Source organism: Geotrypetes seraphini, chromosome 15, assembly GCF_902459505.1.
Source record: "Geotrypetes seraphini chromosome 15, aGeoSer1.1, whole genome shotgun sequence".
In the NCBI taxonomy this organism is placed as follows: domain Eukaryota; kingdom Metazoa; phylum Chordata; class Amphibia; order Gymnophiona; family Dermophiidae; genus Geotrypetes; species Geotrypetes seraphini.
In genome coordinates, this window is record NC_047098.1 from 37,073,572 (window position 1) to 37,099,465 (window position 25,894).

General features: G+C 40.5%; 1 protein-coding gene across 12 annotated transcripts in view; it reads right to left on the bottom strand.

Annotated features, from left to right (window-relative positions):
• NCOR1 (nuclear receptor corepressor 1) overlaps positions 1–25,894 on the bottom strand; it is a 509,406-nt gene that overhangs the window by 104,503 nt on the left and 379,009 nt on the right. For 11 of the 12 annotated variants that reach the window (XM_033922034.1, XM_033922033.1, XM_033922035.1 and 8 more), the window contains one exon: positions 20,752–20,892. The exons of the other annotated variant lie outside the window; for it this stretch is intronic. In XM_033922034.1, coding sequence (XP_033777925.1) covers positions 20,752–20,892 — 141 coding nt within the window. The remainder of the gene's footprint in view (positions 1–20,751; positions 20,893–25,894) is intronic. 12 annotated transcript variants of the gene reach the window in all.

Here is a 25,894-nt window from a genome sequence, read left to right on the forward strand (position 1 = left end):
GCGTAAAGACCCTACCCCTCCCACCCTACGTCAACTCCCTAACTCAGTCAGCCCTCCAGCCATGGCCGCGGGCATTCGCACCCTAAATGATACCTGCACCCAACATCCCCACTCCATTGACCAGGCAGCCTCCGCATGGCACTCCAACATCCAATCCCTCTATAATAGCCTCGCCCAGACAAAAACAACCCAAATAATCACCAACAAAGCACCTGCTCCCTGGTACACCAGTGACCTCCGATCCATAAAACGATCGCTGAGGAAAGCAGAAAGGATCTGGGTCAAACACCCGAACTCGGAATCCAAAGCCCACTGGAATAACATATCCATCACCTACAAAGCTGCCATCCTAGAAGCAAAAAAGACCTACTACTCTCGCCTCCTACAACTAGCCCCTTCTAGATCCAAACAATTGTTCACCCTCACAAACCAACTCTTCACCAGCGCCCAAAGAAAAAGTCACAACAACCAAACAGAACTTGATAGCGAGACTCTCTCGGACTTCTTCCAGTCCAAAATACAAACCATCCGAGATAATCTATACACCAACACCAAACCCACTCCTATTCAGCCCCAACCGATTCCAAATACCTCACCCTCCGCCGCTCTCTCCCAATTTCATACGGCCACTCATGCCGAGGTTCTCGAAACCCAGAGAGAACTCAAACCCTCCAACACCATCCTCGATCCCTGCCCATCCAGCCTCCTGCTGTCCACAGAAGACGCCATGGCAGAATCCATCCTCCCCATCATTAACACTTCTCTAACCACTGGGACTGTACCCCTCAGCTGGAAGTCAGCTATTATCAAGCCCACTCTCAAAAAACCCACCCTTGATCCTAACGAACCCGGCAACTATCGCCCAGTCTCCAACCTCCCATTTGTCTCCAAACTCCTTGAACGAATTGTGCTCCACCGACTTCACCCTTTCATTGAAGAACAAGCTGCTCTATCCCCTGTCCAATCCGGCTTCCGAAAAGGCCACAGCACAGAGTCAGTACTCCTTGATATCATTGATGACAGCTGGGCAATACTCGACAAAGGCAGTGATGCCCTACTAGTCCTACTTGACCTCAGCGCTGCCTTTGACACAGTCGACCACCACCTCCTCACATCCAGACTCTATGACCTCGGAATCAAGGACACAGCCCTCCAATGGATCACCTGCTTCCTCCATCAAAGGACCCTTCCTCCATCAAAGTAGTTCCTACTAGGAACACACAAATCTCGCCCCAAGCCTATCAAATATGGTGTTCCTCAAGGCGCCCTTCTATCCCCCCTCCTATTCAACCTCTACATCAGGCCTGTCATTGATATAGCGCAGAAATATAGCATTAAAATCCACTCTTATGCAGATGACATCCAGCTGCTCCTCCCACTAGGCGAGAACCGATCATCCCAAATTACTAACCTCCAACATTGCCTCTCTGATATGAAAACTTGGATGTCAAACAACAAACTTCAACTAAACGCCTCTAAAACAGAACTCTTATGGATCAGGAAAAAAAGCACCAAATTCACACGTCCTACCCTAGCATGGGACTCCACTCTACTAACGGCAACAGATCAGGTACGCAGCCTAGGAGTAACCTTAGATGGACACCTATTCCTATCTGCCCACATATCCCAAGTAATCTCCACCTCCTTCTACTACCTCCGCCAACTGAAAAGGATCAAACCCTACATCTCCACACCTGACCTCGCCCAACTCCTCTACGCATATGTCCTCTCCAGAATGGATTACTGTATTTAATGGACTAACCAAAAATAATCTCAAACGCCTCCAACGTGTCCAAAATGCAGCTATCCGCCTCCTACACAACCTCAACTACCATGATCCCGTCTCCCCAGCACTCCCGCTGAACACTGGCTCCCAATTAGCCAGCGCTGTGCTTTCAAGGCCCTAGCAGTAGCCCACAAGAGAGTTTATGCCACCACCCCCTCCTACATAAAATCCAAGCTTCCCATCTACACCCCCACTCGCACCCTCCGCTCAAAATCGGAAATACGCCTATGCATTCCCCCTGGAAGGTCCCTCCTCTCAGAAACTGCCCGCAAACGATCCTACAGCCACTTCATCCCACATCTCTGGAATAAACTCCCCCCCCAACTTAGGCAACAGAACTCTTTATTGACATTCCGTAAAATGGTAAAGACCCTCCTCTTCAACTAAAGATCTCCCCCAGTCTACACCTCCCCTTAAACCCCTCCTCTCTCTTCTCTCCCCTATTTAACTTCTCCCTAAATTTCTGTATAGTCCTCTCTTAGTCTGTACTCTGATAAATTGTCTGTACTCTGATAAATACTGCGCAATCTTGTATGTCCAAGCATCTAAACCTATTGTACATCTTATTTGTCTAATTACTTCTACTGTGTATGTTTACTTGTAGACTGTTCTGAGCTACTGGGAGAACGGGATATAAATCTAAATAAATAAATAAAGTTTGCACGACTCTGGAAGAAAAACATGGCCTTCTGCCATGTTAAAAAAGGACCCCCAAGTACTCCAGTGATTGGATCAATTCCTAGTGACTCTTTTAGGACTTTTTTAATCTATCCCAGGTCTTGCCAGAGCTGAACAACTTGTGTCATAGTCTTGTGTCAATTGGTCTTGGATGGAGTCCTGATTAACCAGTCGTCCAAGTATGGATGTGCATGAATCCCTGCCTGCTCTTCTATCACCATCACCTTGGTAAAGGTGAAAGATGCTGTTGCCAAACCTGAACGAGCGCAGAGAATTGAAGTGGTTTTTCAGCAGAAGAAACATTCTGTGTTCTGGGAATATGCAAGTAAGCCTCTGTCAAGTCCAGCGGGCTAGGAATTTCATGGCGTCAGAGGTAATGACTGATACATGACAGACTTCAGATCCAGGATTGGTCTCCAGTCGCCCGAGTCATTAATTGGGATTGATGTGCTGCCATCTTTTTCTTATATTCTTGGCAGGGCTTAAAAAAAGATTAGATTTTTACCTTGATAATATTTTTTTCTGTAGATAAGGATGGTATTCTGAACCATAGGGTTATCCATCTGTGCTTGCGATCATAGTTTTTCAACTCCGCCTTCTCCACAGACTCTGCTGCCACCTTCAGTTCGTACAGAAGACAGGAAAAGGAAGGATAAGGGGAATTATCCTAGGACAAGCAGGAAGCATATACTCACATGTTGGCGACGTCATTCACAGAGCCCGATATGGACAGTTAAAAGTGTACTGTCACTTTAAGCTTTGCAAAGATTAAAATACGCATGTGCCCACATTAGAGTACATAAAGAATACATTCCTCATTGGTTCAATAAAGATTTTTTTCTTCATTAATATTATGTTAATTCTCACATTAATGTCAAGAGAAACTATATCTATATCATTGTTTGGGAAACTTATTTCAAGGAGCAATATTGGATTTACCTTACCATTTCAATACTGTGCTACAGACTAGCTACAGACAAATCTTTTTCCCCTGTCATTTTCTACAGTACTACTGATTAGTGTAGGGCAGGCATTGCAAAGGATGTATGATTTCTGAATCTGACTTTAAAAATACAGTATATTCCATGCCATAATCTGAGGTTTTCTAGTCACAATTATAGTTTGCATGTAGTACACTGTACTCATACACATAAAGGGTTTTTTTTGTTTTGGTCCTAGGAAATACTTTACTTAAGGAACTTTGCTTGGTAAAAGAGGATTTGGGCTTGTATGGATGCTGCTAGAGACAGTTTGTGGGGATGGGGCAGTGACGGGGATGGAGCTCACAGGGACAGGGCGGTGACAGGGACAAATCTTTTCCTAGCGTCATTTTCTACCCTAAGCTCCACAAATCTTCAGCTAGCTGGCTGTACAGGTCCCCAAAGGATACACCTGCCAGCTACAGACTAAAATATCTGCTCCTCTCCAAGCAGACAGAACAGTCCCTTTGAACCGGGATCTCCAATACCGCAGAAAAAAATCTGCAAACAAGTCAAAGAACCGAAAAATACTACAAAACAATAAGAATTAAACAGAGTAGATCAGAAAGACACCTTCATGCTCACTTGTAGAAGGAAGAACTAAAGGGGGTAGCAGAGACCGTGGAAGAGGAGGAGGAGTTGAAAAACTGAGTGATATCTTCTGCAGTATGCTCGTGAGTGGGTCTATGGGAATAGGAAGACAATTGGAAAAACTGCTAGTTTTTTTAAAACAGTGAATTTAATAACGTGTTTATGAATAGCGTGTTTACTCAATTTTATAATTCAAGAAAGATTATAATCAATGAAACTACATGTTTTAAAACACCTAAAACCCATTATTTTTCCTAGAAAGTTGATTGTATTACCTAGATTTGTTAAAAAGAGAATTTAATAATGCATTTACATAATTTATAATTCAAGACAAATTGTAAACTAGAGCATGAAAGCAGCGATGCCATGCCTCAACTGAATTATTTGATCTAGGCGTTACATGAACTGTGGATGCCATATGGCCTAAAAGAACAATCATGCGTCTCGCTGAGATAGACTAAATTTGAAACATCTGCTGACAGAGGCGAAGTAGTGTGTTCTTGCAATCTGGAGGGAGAAACGCTCTCATTAGAGTGGTGTCCAGGATCGCCCCTATGAACTGTAGATGTTGAGTCGGAATAAGATGTGACTTGGCGAAGCTGACCTCGAATTCCAGAACCTGTAGGAAGGAGATGGTCCAAGATGTGTCAAGGAGCACTTCCCGAGAGGAAACAGCTTTGATTTTTTTATTTTTTTTATTAGGATTTTATATACTGTCTATCAAGGTTATCTAAGCGGTTTACAATCAGGTACTCAAGCATTTTCCCTTGATCAACCAGTTGTCCAGATAAGGAAAGACTTGCAGGCCGTGCGAACGAAGCTATGCAGCCACTACAATCAGGCACTTCGTGAAGACTCTGGGAGATAATGCCAGGCTGAAAGGAAGAACTTTGTATTGGTAATAGTGCTGATTGACTTGAAAACAAAGGTATTTGCGGGAAGCCATATGGATTGGTATGTGGGTGTAGGCTTCCTTGAGATCCAGAGAGCATAGCCAATCGTTCTGATCCAGAAGAGGATAAAGAAGGGCGAGATCCAGAGAGCATAGCCAATCATTCTGATCCAGAAGAGGATAAAGAAGGGCGAGATCCAGAGAGCATAGCCAATCATTCTGATCCAGAAGAGGATAAAGAAGGGCGAGATCCAGAGAGCATAGCCAATCATTCTGATCCAGAAGAGGATAAAGAAGGGCGAGGGAGAGCATCCAAAATTTCTCCTTGACTAGAAATTTGTTGAGATTTCTGAGATCCAGAATGAGTCGCAATCCTCCCATTTTCTTGGGAACTAAGAAGTAACAGGAGTAGAATCCCTGAGTCCGCTGAGAGGAATTTCCTTGATGGCATTCAACAGAAGAAGGGATTGAACCTCCTGAAGAAGAGGAGAGGACTGTACAGGGTCCGAAATAGACTCTCTTGGCGGATGATCTGGAGGCAGGGTGTGAAAATGGAGAGTGTAACCCTGACGAATGATGATCAACAACCAGAGATCTGTAGTATTGAGCTCCCAACGAGTTAGGTAATGCTGAAGACATCCTCCGATCGGCTGAGATAACTGCTGGAAAATGGGAACAGTGGCTATGCTCTTGAGGAACACGTCAAAAAGGCTGTGTGGGTTTTTGCTGAGCAGCATGTTGCTTAGGTTGTTGACATTGCTGCTGCTTTTGCTTCCTAGGCTGAGGAGGAGCAGGAGTAGCAGGCTTAGCAGAAAATCTGCATTGATAAGAAGGTGTAGGCCTGACGGCAAGAAGTGGTGGAAGCTTTTTCTTAGGTTTGACCACAGTATCTTACCTGGTCTCATGTGCAGACAATTTTTGGGTAGCAGTATCCATGGATGGTCCAAAAAGTTCATCCCCAAGACACGGAGCATTAGCTAAACAATTTTGATGATTGACATCAAGTTCTGAGACATGGAGCCAGGAAAGACGTCTCATAGCCACCGACATGGCTGCCGCTCATGAGGTAAGCTCGAATGTGTCATAGGTAAAGCGAGCCATATATTTCCTCAATTTTAGAACTGAAGCAGTAAGATTTTGAAAAGCTTGAGTTTTGCGCGAGGGAATATATTTTTGAAAAGATGAAAACTGCTTAACCAGATGTTTCAGGTAGAATGAAAAGTGGAAATTATAGTTTTCAGCACGGTTCACCAACATTGCATTTTGGTAAAGGCGTTTACCGAATTTGTCCATTGCTTTACCTTCTCTGTTAAATGGTACAGAAGCATTGACACTAGCGCCTGCAGACTTCTTCAAGCTTGATTCAATGACAAGAGACTCATGAAGAAGCTGAGGTTTATCAAACCCAGGTATAGGAACCATTCTATACAATGAGTCAAGCTTTCTAGGAGCCACAGGAATGGAAAGTGGAGTCTCCAGATTTTTATAGAAAATCTCAGAGAATGTCATGGAGAGGAAGCTTTAGCAGCTCCTTTGGTGGCTGGTCATAGTCTAGAGCAGGGGTCTCAAAGTCCCTCCTTGAGGGCCGCAATCCAGTCGGGTTTTCAGGATTTCCCCAATAAATATACATGAGATCTATGTGCATGCACTGCTTTCAATGCATATTCATTGGGGAAATCCAGAAAACCCAACTAGATTGCAGCTCTCAAGGAGGGACTTTGAGATCCCTGGTATAAAGCCTCCCAAAACTGCTTACTATATTTGGAGCCTGCCTCCAGTGGAATAGAAAGGTCCTCAGAAATTTTCCTAAGAAATCTGGAAAAAGAGATCTCTCAGAAAAAGCAGCAGGTTGAGAAGAAAGTTGAGGTGAATCTGAACTGGCAGAGTCCTCATAGTCAGATGGATGAGACTGGTTCCTGCTTCGAGTCTCCAAACAAGTCTGAGTCCTGAATGGAGTGAGGTCGATGTCGAAGGATCAAGATATTTCATCTATTGAGAGGCCTTCCGAGACCGCACCAGTGTCATTTCTCCAGATGTCTGTGTAAAGACGACTGGTGCCGTGGAATGGGATCAATCGACTCCCTTGTCAATAGTCTCCGCACCGGTAGAGTATCAATAAGAGATGCGGACAGTGCCGTTCGCTCAGACTGAACCGTCGCCTGTAGAGCCAGTGTCGACATGGGCATGAGTTGGATTAGTACCAGCATTTGAAAATGCTCACCCAATTCCTTCCTAAACAAATTATCAATTTTTTTGCTTTAGTGAAAGCACCAGTACTGTTTGCTTTTTTGAGTTTATAAAACTCACTACTATACCCATTGGGGCCTGGTATTTTACCTAGAGAACTTTGTTGTATAGACCATTGGTTCCCAACCCTGTTCTGGAGGACCACTTGCCAGTTGGGTTTTTGGGATAGCCCTAATGAATATGCATGAGAGATTTGCATATAATGGAAGTGACAAGCATGCAAATCTGCCCCAAAACCTGACTGGCTCTGGGTCCTCCAGGACAGAGTTGGGAACCATTGGTATAGACCAGGGGTAGGCAATTCCGGTCCTCGAGAGCCACAGACAGGTCAGGTTTTCAGGATATCCACAATAAATATGCATGAGATAGTTTTGCATTTCAAGGAGGCAGTGAATGCAAATCCATCGCATACATATTCATTGTGGATATCCTGAAAACCTGACCTGCCTGTGGCTCTCAAGGACTGGAATTGCCTTCCCCTGGTGTAGACCATTCTACCTCTTTCTGCATTATCATAGTAACATAGTAGATGACGGCAGATAAAGACCCGAATGGTCCATCCAGCCTGCCCAACCTGATTCAATTTAAATTTTTTAATATTTTCTTCTTAGCTATTCCTGGGCAAGAATCCAAAGCTCTACCCGGTACTGTGCTTGGGTTCCTACTGCCGAAATCTCCGTTAAAACCTACTCCAGCTCATCTACACCCTCCCAGCCATTGAAGCCCTCTCTAGCCCTTCCTCCACCAAATGGCCATATACAGACACAGACCGTGCAAATCTGCCCAGTACTGGCCTTAGTTCAATTTTTAATATTATTTTCTGATTCTAGATCCTCTGTGTTCATCCCACGCTTCTTTGTACTCAGTCACAGTTTTACTCTCCACCACCTCTCTCTGGGGCGCATTCCAGGCATCCACCACCCTCTCCGTAAAGTAGAATTTCCTAACATTGCCTTTGAATCTACCACCCCTCAACCTCAAATTATGTCCTCTGGTTTTACCATTTTCCTTTCTCTGGAAAAGATTATGTTCTACGTTAATACCCTTCAAGTATTTGAACGTCTGAATCATAGCTCCCCTGTCTCTCCTTTCCTCTAGGGCACATGTGTCAAACACAAGGCCCGCGGGCCAAATCCGGCCCGCCAGGCCTTGCAATGTGGCCCGCACCGCGCTGCCATCACTGCACGCCGCTGCGTTCCATCACAATGACGCGCGGTGACATAGGAGGCTTGTGATCTCGCCGGCCGTACTTGCTATCTATCTCCCCCCATCGACCGCCCCCCCCAAGAACCTCCGACCGCCCCCCCAGCCGACCCGCGACCCCCATGGCCGACCCCCACGACACCCCCACCCCCTTCCCCGTACCTTTCTGTAGTTGGCCGGACAGACGGGAGCCAAACCCGCCTGTCCGGCAGGCAGCCAACGACGGAATGAGGCCGGATTGGCCCATCCGTCTCAAAGCTCCGCCTACTGGTGGGGCCTAAGGCGCCTGGGCCAATCAGAATAGACCCGGGAGCCTTAGGTCCCACCAGTAGGCGGAGCTTTGAGACGGATGGGCCAATCCGGCCTCATTCCGTCGTTGGCTGCCTGCCGGACAGGCGGGTTTGGCTCCGGTCTGTCCGGCCAACTACAGAAAGGTACGGGGAAGGGGGGTGGGGGTGTCGTGGGGGTCGGCCAGGGTGGGTCGGAGGTTCTTGGGGGGGGGGGGCGGTCGATGGGGGGAGGGGGGTTTGCGTCGAGGGCATGAGGGCCTGGGATCCCTCCTGCCCGTAATGTAGTGCGGGGTGGGGGTAGGGGGTCGCCGTGGTCAGGAGGGTTTGGGCTCCCTCCTGGCCCGAACAACTAGCGGGGGGGGGGGGGGTCGCCAGGGCCAGGAGGACTTGGGCTCCCTCCTGGCCCGATATTGTCGGGGAGTTGGGGAATCGGCGGGGCAAAAGGGCTTGGGCTCCTTTTTGCCCCGATCGTGTTGGGGAGTCGGGGGGGCAAGAGGGCTTGAGCTCCCTCTTGCCCCGATCGTGTTGGGAGTCGGGGAGTCGGTGGTCCTTCGGGGTGGGGGTGCAGGTGCGTGCGAGCGGTCCTGCTTGGGGTGAATCGGACATCGGGGGGGGGAACTATGTAAAAAAAATACACAGCAGAAGCTGCCAGTTCCTGGCATAAAGTGTAGGCATAAAAATCGCAACAGAATCTGCTATCTGTACCCAGCCAGGCATTTATTGACTGACTTTTTCATTCTAACGCAGATTTCCAATAAACTACATCTTTTACTGCCAATATTGATCCCAAAATGTCCAGGAAAAGAAAAGTTGACGGTGAAGGCAGACAATTTAATGACAAATGGGAAAATGAATACATGTTTGTGCTTAGTGAGGGCAAACCAGTGTGTATATTGTGTTATGAGACAGTGTCGGTGATGAAAGAGTACAATATACGTCGTCATTTTGACACCAAACATAATGTTAAGTATGGCAAATATACTTTGGAAGAAAAGCATAAAATTGTTAAAGAACTAAAAGGCAAACTACAATCACAGCAGCAAATGTTTACAAAGGCTACAGCGAAAAATGATGCTGCAGTGAAAGCAAGCTTTATAGTGGCTGAAGAAATTGCCCGTACTTCAAGGTGTTTTTCAGAGGGTGCCTTTTTGAAGCAATGCATGCTAAAAGTGTGTGAGAAAGTATGCCCAGACCAGATACAGAGTTTTCAAACTGTCAGTTTGTCAAGAAACACCATTGCAGACAGAGTTCAAGAACTCTCAGGAAATCTATCATCACAGCTGGCCGAACAGGCATGCAGTTATCTCGCTTTTTCACTTGCTATCGATGAAAGCACAGACAACACTGATACAGCGCAGCTGTCCATCTTTATACGTGCTACGAAGACCGACCTCTCTGTCACTGAGGAACTTTTGGATGTAGCTGCCATGCATGGGACGACGACTGGTAGAGATATATTTGAGGCTGTGGAGAAATCTATAAATAATTTTAAATTACCCTGGGAAAAGTTGGTGGGGCTAACTACCGATGGCGCACCTTCAATGTGCGGAGAAAAGAAAGGCTTGGTTGGACTAATGAAGGAAAGAATGCAAAAAAGTCACTGCCACACACCCTTGATTACTTATCATTGCATTATCCACCAAGAGGCTATGTGTGGAAAAGTTCTGGACATGAATGACATAATGACCACAGTCATTAAAACTATTAACTTTATAAGGGCACGTGGCCTGAATCATCGCCAGTTCCAGCAGTTTTTATAGGAGGTGGGTGCAGAGCATGGAGACGTGCCATGCCACACAGAAGTAAGATGGCTGAGCAAGAGCGCAGTCCTCAAAAGATTTTTTGAGCTCAGAGAACAAATTGCTCTTTTCATGGAAAGTAAAGGAAAGCCCTTGCCTGAACTGTCGGATCCCGCCTGGCTATGTGATTTTGCTATGATGTGTGACATATGCGAGCATCTCGCCCAACTGAATCTGAAGCTGCAGAGACGCAAACAAGTCATCACGAAGATGTCTGACATGATCACAGCATTCCAGCGTAAACTTCAACTATGGAAGTCCCAACTGGAACAGGACAATCTTGCCCACTTTCCCGTTTGTTTGAGTATCTCAACCACTATTTCTGGTACTTTCCCTTGCAGTCGGCTGGCTACCAAAGTTAGCCGTTTACTAAGTGAATTTGAGCGGCGCTTCTCTGACTTTAGAACACAGCACTCAGGCTTTTACATCTTTGCCAATCCTTTTACAGTTGATGTCAACAATGTGCCCCATCACCTTCAGATGGAGATAATCGAGCTTCAGTCTGACAGTGGCCTGAAATCAAGGTTTCAGGATGTTGAAATTGAGGACTTCTACCCTCTACTGCCCCCTGACTCAATGCCAGAGCTCCGACTTCATGCTGCCCGTATTCTATCCATGTTCGGGAGCACCTATCTTTGTGAACAGATGTTTTCAATAATGAATCTGAACAAAAACAAGCACAGATCACGCATTACCGATGACAACCTCCATGCTGTTTTGCGGGTTGCTACAGCCCAAGAAATAAAACCGAACATTGACTCATTGATACGGGGAAAACGGTGTCAAGACATCTAGCCAGAAAACAAAACAATGAGCATTTTAGGTACATTCCAATATTACTGTTTTGCTTGATACCAATATTACTGTTTTGCTTGATAGCATGTGAGTTGGTTAACAGCACTGTTAAGGAAAAGATTGTTCCACTCATTTTAAATTCACATTTCTGGTTAACATTGTCAGTTTATGACTGTTCAGTAAACCACTCAGCCCGCGATTTAGGCTGGATTTTAGATTTTGGCCCCTTCTCTGATTGAGTTCGACACCCCTGCTCTAGGGTACATATATTCAGGGCTTCCAGTCTCTCCTCATACTTCTTCTGGCGCAAGCCTCCTATCATTTTCGTCGCCCTCCTCTGGACCGCTTCAAGTCTTCTTACGTCCTTCGCCAGCTATGATCTCCAAAACTGAACACAATACTTCAAGTGGGGCCTTACCAATGACCTGTACAGGGGCATCAACACCTTCTCCCTTCTACTGGCTACGCCTCTCTTTATATAGCCCAGCATCCTTCTGGCAGCAGCCACTGCCTTGTCGCACTGTTTTTTCACCTTTAGATTTTCAGACACTATCACCCCAAGGTCCCTTTCCCCGTCTGTGCATATCAGCTTCTCTCCTCCTAGCATATACGGTTCCTTCCAATTATTAATCCCCAAATGCATTACTCTGCATTTCTTTGCACTGAATTTTAGTTGCCAGGCATTAGACCATTCCTCTAACTTTTGCAGATCCTTTTTCATATTTTCCACTCCCTCTTTGGTGTCTACTCTGTTACAAATCTTGGTATCATCTGCAAAAAGGCACACTTTTCCTTTTAACCCTTCAGCAATGTAACTCACAAACATATTGAACAGGATTGGTCCCAGCACCGAACCCCGAGGGACTCCACTAGTCACCTTTCCTTCCTTCGAGCGACTTCCATTAATCACCACCCTCTGGCGTCTGTCCAACAGCCAGTTTCTGACCCAGTTCACCACTTTGGGTCCTAACTTCAGCCCTTCAAGTTTGTTCAACAGCCTCCTATGAGGAACTGTATCAAAGGCTTTGCTGAAATCTAAGTAAATTACATCTAGCATTTAACTTTAATTGTTCTGATACCATCAGCTGATGGTCAGGCTAGAGAGACAGACAGCACTATCCATGAGGGGAGAATCAGGTGAAGAATAAATAATAATAAATGTATTCTTTTATACCGCCATTACCCAAGAATTCTAGGCAGTTTACATCAAAGAAACTGAACATAACATGTTCATAATAACGTATAAAGACTTGATTAATTTCCTCATCTGTATTACACAAAGTACCATCTTCCCTTTTTAATACATAAATCTTAATGGCCCTCTTCTTTGCCTAATTAAGCATGCCATTAATTTATTTTCCTTATTAGCATGCTTATAGAATTGGTATCTGTAATATTCAACTCTTCTACTGTGTATAATGGATTATTTTATTGAACTGCACCATTTATTGTGAAGACTTTCAGTGTGTTGCCTTTTTTTTTTTTTTTTGTATAAATATTTTTTGTTCTTTTTTTTTTTAAATTCTTACATCAAGTGAAATACATGTAATACATTCAATTATACAAAAAAACACTTGAAATTATCATTAAATTTTCTTACAATGTGAATTAAATAAACCCTTTTTCAGAATTTATATCATATTAATATTACAATAGTTTTCCCTCCCTACCCCTTCTATATGTTCTATACATGTGTTATTATATCTGATCAGTGGAATAAATTGTCAATGGTCTCCATATTTTATTAAATTTGTTAATATAACCTTGTTGTAATGCCAGTACTTTTTCCATTTTATATATATGACAAATTGAATTCCACCAAAAAGTGTAATTCAATTTAGTGTAATCCTTCCAGTTCTGAGTAATTTGCTGTATGGCTACCCCTGTTAAAATTAATAAAAGTTTATTATTATCAGCAGAAATCGGACTTTGTGTTCTCATTGCTGTTCCAAATAATATTGTATCATATGATAGTCCAACATGATTTTCTAATAAATTATTAATTTGGGGCCAAATTAATTTCCAAAAGGAATTAATGCAGGGACAAAAGAATAGTAAATGGTCTAATGTCCCCACTTCTATCTTACAATGCCAGCATCTATTAGATCTACTACTATCTAATTTTTGTAATCTCGTAGGGGTCCATAAAACTCTATGTAATAAAAACAACCATGTTTGACTCATAGATGCTGATCTTGTAGTATGTATTCTCCAGGACCAAAATTTTTGCCATTGAGATGGAGAAATTATCTGTCCTATCTCAATACTCCAAATATCCCTAAGTCCTGATCTCTTTTTTTTGTTTAAAAATTCGTTTATTTTCTTATACCATTTTGCGGCTTGGTGTCCTAGAAAATCCGCTTGAAAACAAAGGATTGGTAAACTATATTGAGTGTTAAGATTCTTCCATTCAGGGAACCCTTCCTGAATGGTCTGCTTCAATTGCATCCATTTAAAATATTGTGTTTTATCTAATCCAAATTTTTGTTGCAATTGTGAAAAACTAAGCAGTGATCCATTTACTATTACATCTTTTAAAGTTCGTATACCTGCTTTTATCCATTGTTTCCATACTATTTTAAATCCACCAATTTTGATCCTGGAGTTTACCCAAATAGATTGATTTAAAGATTTAGTAAAAGGATCTGGTGTTAAATTGCTTATAAATCTTAGTGTTTTCCATGTATCTATTAGAATTCTGTTGTCCTTATATCTCCTAGGCATTGTTATACTGATAAAATGTTCTGGATGTAAAGGAAACATGAGGCGCCATTCTAAATATAACCAGTCGGGTACATTTTCCATGAGATCTGGGAGGATCCAATACATTCCCTGTCTTAAAATATAGGCTTGATGGTACCTATAGAAATTTGGAAAATTTACCCCTCCTTCCTTAATTGTTTTCTGTAATGATGCTAAAGCGATTCTTGGTCTTTTCCCAAACCAAACAAATTTTATTAGAATATTGTTTAATTTTTTATAAAATGACCCCTGAAAAAATATTGGAATCATACTCATTTGATAACAAACCACAGGTAAAATCATCATTTTAACTGTTTGGACTCTTCCCCACCAAGAAAGATGTAAAGGATTCCATTGCTCACACATTTCTGTTATTTTTTTTAATAAAAGTTTTTCATTCTCTTTTACTGTGTCATCAATTGTATTTTTTATAAGAATACCTAAATATTTTAGTCCTTCCTCTTTCCATTTAAATGAATATGAATCAAATAGTCCTTTGGTGCAATGGATATTAATTGGAAGAACTTCAGATTTTTCCCAATTGATTTTATATCCAGAAAACTTTCCAAACTTTTCTATTAAATTAAGTAGATGTGGAATGGTGTCTTCTGGTTCTCTTAAATATAATAATATATCATCTGCATATGCAGATAATTTAAATTCCCAATTAGAAAATGTGATTCCCTTTATTCCCTTAGTTTGATTTATTGCAATTAATAAGGGTTCTAGAACGATATCAAATAGTAAGGGAGATAAAGGACAACCCTGTCTAACTCCCCTTAGCAAGTTAAATTTATCAGATAAATTATTGTTTATATTTAATCTTGCTCCAGGGGAGCTATATAATGTTTGAATCATTTTAATAAAACCAGGTCCTATACCAAACCATTCTAGAGTTTGATACATAAACTTCCATTCTACTCTATCAAATGCTTTTTCTGCATCTAATGATATTAGAAAAGCTGGATCATTCAAATTTTTTGCTAAATTTAGAGAATGAAATGCTAATCTAGTGTTATGTGAAGAATGTCTTTTAGCAACAAATCCAGTTTGGTGTATATCAATAATAAAAGGAAGAGCTTTTGCTAATCTTATAGCTAGCACTTTAGCAATTAATTTAGCATCTACATTCATCAAAGATATAGGCCTATAATTTGTTATCAATGTCGGATCCCTGTTTGGTTTTGGTAAGACAATTATAACAGAATCAGCCATAGTTCCTGTTATATTTCCATTATTTATTTGATATTGATATAAATTTAATAGATAAGGTAATAAAATATTTTGAAATGTTTTGTAAAATTCAACAGTATATCCATCTCCACCTGGAGCGGATCCAACTCTAAGAGCTTTCAATGCTGATTCTACTTCTTTTAAAGATATATGTTCTTCTAAACTTCCTTTTATATGATCCGGAATATTTGGTCCAATAAATGCCTTTAAAAATTCTATAGAATAACCCAGGTGATAACGTCTTTTTCACCCTTATTTCCCTGTGCACAAAAGAGAGCTTTTCCACAGATTTATTTGCCCTCAGAGATGCCACCAGAAGATCACCATATCATATCTTCTGGCTTTACGCACCAAATCGTCATAGGTACAAAAATATTTAGTGTGTGTCTATTTCATGTATTTTTTGTTTGTTAGAAATACTTAGCTGGCTGGTGGTAAATGATGGTAAGGGATTAATGAGCCAACATGTTTCACCCTTGGAGGGGGTTTCCTCAGGGCTACTATCCCTACGATAAGAGTATAAAAAATCTTATATCAGTAGGAGAAAAGCTAAGTATAGACATAATAACAAGCACACTATAAATAATACCCATGCTTGCCTACCTTTTCCTGCTAGTTGCTCACGACATGACCACCCAGTAAAAGTTTTTCGGAAATGGCCGCGGCGTGTTAATCCTCGTCTTTAAATGCTCCCAGAACCCGGAAGTGAGGTGTAGAGGGGAGGGGCTTATTGCCCGATCCCTTACACCGCCACTGATACCGGAGGGACGTTATATCAAATTGTTCATCCTAAATTTACTACCTCCTATGGGGTTAACGGGGAAGAGGCTCCAATAGAGAGGTCACAGAAGAGATGGCCATTCCAATTCCAGGTTTAACCCGTATGGCATCACCGTGTTCAGGCGGTAGATCCACCTCTGTTCCAGGTAATTCAGTTTAGCCTCTAAATCACCCTCCATCCCTTGGGTATTTAACATTTCGATCACCCTCCACCTAATGTGGGACACTTCGTGTTTTTTCAACTGCCAATGGTGGACTAGGGGAGCTGTCAGATTTCCTGTGAGTATTCTTGATTTATGTTCATTTAATCTCACATGTATCGTGAGCAACTAGCAGGAAAAGGTAGGCAAGCATGGGTATTATTTATAGTGTGCTTGTTATTATGTCTATACTTAGCTTTTCTCCTACTGATATAAGATTTTTTATACTCTTATCGTAGGGATAGTAGCCCTGAGGAAACCCCCTCCAAGGGTGAAACATGTTGGCTCATTAATCCCTTACCATCATTTACCACCAGCCAGCTAAGTATTTCTAACAAACAAAAAATACATGAAATAGACACACACTAAATATTTTTGTACCTATGACGATTTGGTGCGTAAAGCCAGAAGATATGATATGGTGATCTTCTGGTGGCATCTCTGAGGGCAAATAAATCTGTGGAAAAGCTCTCTTTTGTGCACAGGGAAATAAGGGTGAAAAAGACGTTATCACCTGGGTTATTCTATATTGATACTTGATCCTTGTGACTAAACAACATTGTTTCATATACGGCCAGATATAATAATTTAAAAATTCTATACCATCTTGTTCTTTATTTTCATAAGTATCAGAAGTGTATAAATCCTTATAAAAATCAAGAAATTGTTTTATAATATCTTCATTACTAGTGTGTGTATTGCCCTGTTTATCCTTAATTGCAATAATCTTAGATTTTCTTTTTTTTGCTTTAATAAAATTTGCTAATAATCTTCCATTTTTATTTGAATTTCCATAATACTGTACTTGCCGACAGAACATATCTTTCCTTACAAATTGAGAAGAAATCTCATTATATTTAACTTTTGTTTTTAATAATTTCTGCAATGTATCGTGTTCCCATTTAGTAATTAATTTTTGTTCTAATAATTTAATTTCTTGTTCCAATTGTATAAATTGTTTTTTAAGTTGTTTTTCCATATATGCAGAATATGATATGATATTTCCTCTCATTGTTGCTTTATAAGCGTCCCATAAAATTTCAATGTTTATGTTATCCAAATCATTAAATTGAAAGAATTCATGCATTTTTTCTTTAATATTTTCTATAAATTTTATGTCTGCAAGTAAAGCATTGTTAAATCTCCAAATTGGTTTAGAATAAACAGATATATCATTTTGTAGATCAATCCACACACCAGCATGATCTGATATAATAATAGGATCAATAATTGCTTTCATCACTTTTTGTGCTATGTTATTAGAAACAAATATATAATCAATTCTTGAAAAGGATTTATGGACCTGAGAACAAAAAGAATATTCTTGATCATTAAAATGAAGGATACGCCATATATCTACTAAATCACAAGTTTGTATCAAATTATCTAATCCTAATGATTTCATTATTTTACTTGGTTTTTTATCCAAAATAGGATCCATTACAGCATTGAAATCTCCAGCTACTATTAAATTAGAAGCAGCCAGTGGTAGTAATATCTGTTGAATATTTTTGAAAAACTCCATTTGATTTGAATTAGGAGCATATAAATTGAATAAATCCAGGGTTGTATTCCTCAGATTCATTTTAATATGTACCCATCTTCCTAATGGATCAAATTTTATTAACTTAAAATCTGCTATACATTTTTTATTTATGAGAATAGCTACTCCTGCTTTTTTTCCAACAACAGGTGCATAAAAACATTTGGACACCCAACCCTCTTTTAGTTTATTAGATTCAATACCTGACAAGTGTGTCTCTTGTATGAAATAAATATCAGCTTTTTGCTTATGAAGAAAATTTAGTACTTTCTTTCGTTTGATTGGATGGTTAAGACCATTGACGTTAAGAGAATAAATTTTAAGAGCCATTTAAATTAAAAAGTAATATTTTAATTAAAATTTTATAAATATATTTTTGATCAGATATCCACACATGTTTAATATTTATTCTTCTAGTTATTATTAAACCCTTAATTTTAAGATTTTCTTTAATTAATTTCATCTCCCTTTTCCCATCCCCCTCCCTTCCCTCCCCATTTAGCAAAAATAGTGTATACTTGGTAACACGCATATCAAGGTCAGCCATAACACACTCCAAGAAGACCCTTTAGCTTTCCAAATACAGTTTAAGCCATTAAATATTTAAATAAAATTAAAATATAAATAATTCATATATTATATATCTGTGAATTCAATCAGTTACATATACATTTCTTAGGATATTTTAAAAGTCTATATTTATTACCATCAATTCATTAATAATTAAATAAATATAGTATTTTTCATTCTATCTCAAAAAACTTTTTCCTCTTATCTTATATTTTATTATAGTAATATCATTAATATGGGAACATAATGATATAGGAACAATAGTTTCACAAGTAAAGAATCTCCCCCCCCATGAGAGAACACCGCTAAAATCACACACCAGGCACATACATCGTTTTTCCACTAATCTGATTCTTTCTCTCTCTCTTCTCATTTTTATTTTCTTCTTTTTCCTTGTCTTCTTTCTTCTTCTTTTCTTAAGGAGATTATATTGAATAGTTCTTTACGATCTTCCAAAGTTATTGTAATCCATTTTCTGATTTCTTCTTCTTCTTTTTTCTTCTTATATTTTATATTATATGTTCATGTTGTGTTTCTGGTATGAAAAAAATCCATTTCCTGCGTTCCTTACGCATAGACCTTCGGGATTGTAAGTTTTTAGATTTTTTAAGTCATTTTAAAGAGAGAAGAGGAAACACAATTTAAACAAGCATATATATGCGTCCGGTGTGCGACCCCGCAGCAGTCTCACCACAGGAAAAGAAAAACTTCACCCGAAAAACCATTCCCCTCAATTTTTTATTTATTTATTTTTTTTAATCTCTGATGTTCCCATCAATATATTCTGTCTGTAATCAATTTCAAAGCAGGCTTTTAGTTATATTATCCTTTCTATATTACATTCATTTAAATTTATGTTAACTTTCTTTTTCATATTTTATATTATAATTATTTCCTGTTAAACTTACAAACATATAATTGCATTAAGCCTTTGAAATTTTTTTTTTTTTTTTTTTAGAATGTCTGTTACATTCTAATTCTATTGTAAGAGAGACGTTGAAAAGAATATATTTGAAGCTAAATAAAAACATTCTAAATCGTTGCATTTTGAAATATAGTAAATTCTTTAAAGTTATTTTCTCTATATAATTAATATATGATGATATATATAGTATAATATTTCCCCAAATTTATATTAATAAATTAAAGACATATTATTCAAAATTAGGATAACATAGGTATTTCTTGAGTTTGAATAAATTTCTCTAGTTTCTCAGCATCATCAAATGTAAAAGTTTTATTTCCGATGGTAACCTTCATGTTTGCAGGATACATTAATCCAAACTTTGCACCTAATTCTCTTAGTTTTGGCCTCAATTCCAACAACTTTTTCCTTTTTATAGCTGTGTTTTTAGCAAAATCAGGAACAAAGTGGATATAAGCATCTTGATATTTAAGACCTTTATTTTGCTTTGCTAGTTGAAGTATTTCTAAGACCTGTTGGTGGCGCAATAGTTTGAATATAAATGGTCTTGGTCCGTGTTGATTTTCTCCTCTCTTCATAGGCACTCTATGTGCTCTTTCTGCCTCTATGGGATATTTTGTTTTTATAGGAAGTAGTTTGGGTAGCAGATTTTCAATAAAGAGTACCGGATTTCCCTTTTCTGCTCCTTCTGGTAATCCAATCAAACGGACATTACTTCTTCTTTCTCGATTAGAATAATCTTCAATTTCTTTAGTAAGTATTTCTATTTTTTTTCTATCTGTTCGACTGTAACTTGCTTCTTCTTCTACAAACATCATTCTTTCTTCTAGATTATTTGACTTTAATTCCAGGAGATCCATTTTTTTGTTTAGTGCTGAAACGTCCTCTGATATATTCGTAACTTTTTTCGTTAATACTGATAGCATTTCTTTTATTTCCTTTAGTTCTTTTACTACTTCTATATCTGTCATTTTTGAACCTGTCTCCTGTTCCGGTTTTGATCTTTTGCTGCTACCAGCCACCGCAAAGTCGTTTTTGTTCTCTTTTCCTGTTGCCATTCTTTTATCTTGTCTTCTTTATTAATCCAAGCTTTTTTTTTTCCTTATTTTTAAAGTTTTTTTTTAGACTTTTTGCAGACTTTCAAGGTCTTTTTCTTGGAGCTCACTTATTAGCCAACCTTCCTCATGCGCTTCCAAGCCACGCCCCCCAGTGTGTTGACTTTTTAATAAACTGATTATAGTATCAAGATCATTGATTCCACAGTTTTTATCATTTGTGCTTGATTCTCCTGTCTTCTGTGGAATTTTCTTGGTGAATTTTCTTGTTTTGTTTTGGAGCTCCAATAAAGCAACCTGAGGCTATTCAGTGCTCAAGACAATATTTAACAACATTTATCATGTGAAGGACCTATGTTCAGAGTAATGGGAAGATAGCAAGCAATGTTGAATGTGAATGACTCCTGAGTTTTGTACACCGAGGCCTTTCATGCACTCTTACCTTCCATGGGTGCAGACACAGGAGTCTCCCGTACAGAAATCCCTCGCTTGAGATTTCCTTCCATGGCATCATAAGTCCTTTTTAAGCTCATTTCAGAAACTGTCCTTGGACTCCGAGTTCCTTCTCGCACATTTTTTAAAGCTACATAATACAGAGAATGTGTGTGGATTAATAGGTTTGTAAAAGAAAGCACAACATACCTGAAGCTGGGAGCAGACAAAATCTTAGATTAACATCAAAGTTCATGCACCACATCAATTGTTTCCTTGAAATACCTCTGTAGCTTGATAAAGAACCTATAACTTAAAAAAAGACAAGTCTCTTCAAGTTATAAAACAAATTACAGAGGTCCTATTTACAATCACCCTGTCAGAATAACTGATCTTTTGTTTTCACTCTGGTCAAGTCTAACATAGGCAGTACCCGCTTCTTTCTTCAAACAAACTGGAACTTGCTATGACGACAACAGCAAAGAAAAATGTCCTTCTAGCAACTCAGAACTGCTGAGATTATTACCAAACTATGGAGGCAACAGGTTACTGAAGTTAAAGTGGTGAGCTAAAAGTTATGAATGTGTTGTAATTGATAGGCAATATTAAACCTGAAAATACTCAACATAAGAACATAAGAAATGCCTCAGCTGGGTCAGACCTGAGGTCCATCGCGCCCAGCAGTCCGCTCACGCGGCGGCCCATCAGGTCCAGGACCTGTGCAGTAATCTTTTATCTATACCCCTCTATTCCCTTTTCTAGCAGGAAATTGTCCAATCCTTTCTTAAACCCCAGTACCGTTCGCTGCCCTATAACGTCCTCTGGAAGCGCATTCCAGGTGTCCACCACACGTTGGGTAAAGAAGAACTTCCTAGCATTCGTTTTGAATCTGTCCCCTTTCAACTTTTCCGAATGCCCTCTTGTTTTTTTATGTTCTGAAAGTTTGAAGAATCTGTCCCTCTCTACTCTCTCTATGCCCTTCATGATCTTGAAAGTCTCTATCATATCCCCTCTAAGTCTTCTCTTCTCCAGGGAAAAGAGACCCAGTTTCTCCAATCTCTCAGCTTATGAAAGGCTTTCCATCCCCTTAATCAGTCGTGTCGCTCTCCTCTGAACTCTCTCGAGTAACACCATATCCTTCTTAAGGTATGGTGACCAATACTGGACGCAGTACTCAAGATGCGGACGCACCATTGCCCGGTACAGCGGCAGGATAACTTTTCGTTCTTGTTGTAATACCCTTCTTGATTATCCCCAGCATTTTATTCGCTCTCTTGGCGGCCGCTGCGCACTGTGCCGTCGGCTATTGTCATGTCCACCATTACCCCCAAGTCCCTTTCTTGGGTACTCTCAATCCTACCCCTCCACCCGACCTCTAGGTAAAATTAAGATTGACATCGGAATCCTACCACGTTTGCCCTGCCACAGAAAGGCAGAAAGTTTGGCCGTGTGTTGTTTAACATGGCGTTGTGTCAGCATCAGAGGGAGCATTTGCAATAAATATAGCCATCGTGGCACCACCATCATATTATATAAAGCTATGCGTCCTAATAAAGAAAGTGGGAAAGCCCGCCAATTTTTCAGATTAAGCAAGGGCAAAATGTTCAAACTATACAACTTAGTTAAGACCTGTGGTATTTTGATCCCTAAATACACTAGATACTGAGTAGCCCACTATATAGGGAAGTCACCCACCCACTGCGTTCGCACTGTGTGATCCCACTGTGTGGGAAATGCCAAGGATTTTTGTTTATTCAGAGCCAAACCAGAATAGATGTTAAATTCATCCTGTATTTCCAGTGCTCGACATAACGAGTGCTGGGGACTTTCCAGTGCTAGCAAAAGATCATCTGCGAAGGCAAACACTCACAGTTGAGAGGTACCCTCTGGCAATCCTTCTATTTCATCATCCTGCATTAACGTGCAAAGGAGTGGGTCTAGGTATAAGATAAATAATAATGGGGACATCGGGCACCCCTGTCTCGTACCCCAATCGATGGGGAAATTAGCAGTGTGGCGCAGTGGTTAAAGCTACAGCCTCAGCACCCTGGGGTTGTGGGTTCAAACCCACGCTGCTCCTTGTGACCCTGGGAAAGTCACTTAATCCCCCCATTGCCTCAGGTACATTAGACAGATTGTGAGCCCACCAGGACAGACAGGGAAAAATGCTTGAGTACCTGAATAAACCCATGTAAACCGTTCTGAACTCTCCTAGGAGAACGGTATAAAAAGTTGAATATATTAAATAAATAAATAAATAATAAGGAAGCTGTGGGCTCCATATATAAAGCCAGCAAAAAGTCATAATACCACCCATGTATCCCCTTATACTGCAACACCTTAAATAAATAATGCCAATTAACCTTATCAAAGGCTTTAGCAGCATCAAGCCCCACAATAAGACTCTGTTGATTGTTCCGCTGCGCACGAGGGTAAGCCAGGAGCACGCTTCGCACATTGAGAACAGAGTTACGTGTCCTCACAAATCCCACTTGTTCTTGTGTTATTACCACGGGGAACAAACGGGCTAAGAGGTCAGCCAAAATGCACGCAAAAATTTTGATGTCTACATTTAGGAGCAATATCGGTCAGTAGGACTCCAGTTCAGTTCGTGGCTTAGATGGTTTAGGGATTAAAGAGATCAAAGTTTCATTCTATGTGGCCCCAGGTCCCTACACAGGACCGGATGTCTCAGACTATCTGCCTAAATTGTCAGATGTTCAGATCTCCCTCTTGAATAGGACATTGCATTTACAGAAAGTGTTAAAGGCGATCACACCTCAGCGGTCTTGCCCGATGGCTACTTTCCCGAGTTCTATAAAATTTTGCCTCTTTCCATTGGAGACCCACACTTGGTGTATTGCAAGACGATACAGGTACAGTGGTCTGGAAAAATGGGAATGTGGAGATATGCCTCCATTAGATCCAGGGAGGTTAGGAACTCCCCTGACGTCACCGAAGCTATCACTGAGCGCACCAACTCCATGCAGAAGCGAGGCACTTTCAGTACCACATTAACTGCCTTGAGGTCCAAAATCAGTCTCCAATCATTGGATCCTTTCTTTGGAATGATGAAGTATATCGAGTATCTCCCAAAGCCCGAGTCTTGCTCTGGAACGGGTTCTATGGCCACAATATCCAGAAGCCTGTGGACTGCACCTGAAGCACCTTCTCAGGGTGGCCCGCAGATGAATACAGAAAAATACTCAGTCAGAGGACAGAGAAACTCCAGTTTGTAGCCATCCCTGACAGCCTCCAGGACCCAACGATCAGAGGTAATTGCCTGCCATTCTGAAAGAAAGGCTGACAACTGCTCCCCCCCCCTCCAATTGTATAAGAAGTGCCAATTTGCAGAATCATAATGCTATGTTTTTAAATTGTTTCAGATCATTGATTGAACCATGTCAATGAAAGGTGTGGAATTTTCAAGTGTGGAATTCCAAGCCATCATGAAGTTCCTATTCCTGCAGAAGAAAAGTCCAAAGGAAATTCACAAATGTATTATGCAAACATTGAGTGACAAGTGCCCATCATACTTCATAGTGAAGAAGTGTGCAAACTTTCAGCATGGAGATTTCGAGACCGAAGATGCAGCAAGGTCTAGAAGGCCTCAAACGGCGTCAACTCATAAAATTGCTGACCATGTCCATGATCTGATTTGGGCAGATCGTGAATACTGGCTAAAACAATTGCTGACACCCTATAGATTTCCAGGGAACATGTTGGGAGTATAATCCACATGCAGCTGGGTATGCAGAATGCTGAGAAACAATGTCGAGTGGACATTTCTTCCAAGTGATTTTGCAGCATTTTCAGTGAGTTGGTGCCAACTTTTTCTAATGATTAGTTATTGTTGATGAAATATGGTTACACCACTATGATCCTGAGACAAAACAACAGTCCATGCAATGATGGCACTCAGGTTTCTCCAAGGCCAAGGAATTTCAAGACCCAAAGTTAGCAGGAAAGGTCATGGCCACAGTGTTTTGGGATCAGGAAGGTGTTGTAATGACTGATTTTTTCCAAGGGGCCAAACTATTAATGCAGAATACTACACTGTAACTTGCTGTGCTGATTAAAGAAGGCACCGAAAGAAAAAAAGGAGAGGAAAGTTGTAGAAAGGAGTTTTCTTTTTGCAAGACATAAAAACATAAGAATAACCTTACTGGGTCAGACCAATGGTTCATCTAGCCCAGTATCACCTGCTCACAAGGCTGGTAAAACAATGGATGTTTTGACGCTGTTGGGGTTTTAGTGCATAGACCATCCACTATGCTCACCAGTCCTTGCTCCATCTGACTACTTTCTGTTTCCAAACCTTAAAGCAGTGTTTTTCAACCTTTTTTGGGCAAAGGCACACTTGTTTCATGAAAAAAATCACGAGGCACACCACCATAAGAAAATGTTAAAAAATTTAACTCTCTGCCTATATTGACTATATATAAAGTAATTCTCTTGAATAGGAATCAAATAAACACAAAGAAAGTATTTTATAATTACTTTATTATGAAATAAAAATTATAAAATACTTTATTCAGTGCGAAACCTGGGCCTGTTTGGCTGAACACAAAGCTGATATTCTGGCTGGAATGGAAGAAAGACACACACGTAGCTCTTCGTCAACAGCTCTCAGTCTCTCTCTGTATTTGGTTTTTATAGCATACAAAAATAGACAAATATACCCTCCATCCTTTTTATTAAACCACAATAGCAGTTTTTAGCGCAGGGAGCTGCGCTGAATGTCCAGCGCTGCTCTTGACGCTCATAGGCTCCCTGCGCTAAAAACCACTATTGCGGTTTAGTAAAAGGTGACCATATTGTAAAATATAGACAGCAGATATAAATTCAGAACTGTGCATAGTAAGTGAAGGGAAGTTTTCATCTCTGGGAATTTACCCAGTTAACTATTAAGTTATTTGGGCAAATTCCTTTGAAAACTGTGGTAATACTGCCTCCACTTTGCTAAATTTAAAATAAAATCATTTTTCCTACCTTGTCTGGTGATTTCTGGTTGCACTTTCTTCTTCTGACTGTGCATCCAACAGCCTGTATGCTTTCTCTCCTCCACACCTCATTCCCTCCCCCAACTTTTTCTTCCTCTCTCCCTGACCTTTCTTTCTTTTTTTCTGTTTCTCTTCTTTCCTTCTGTTTCC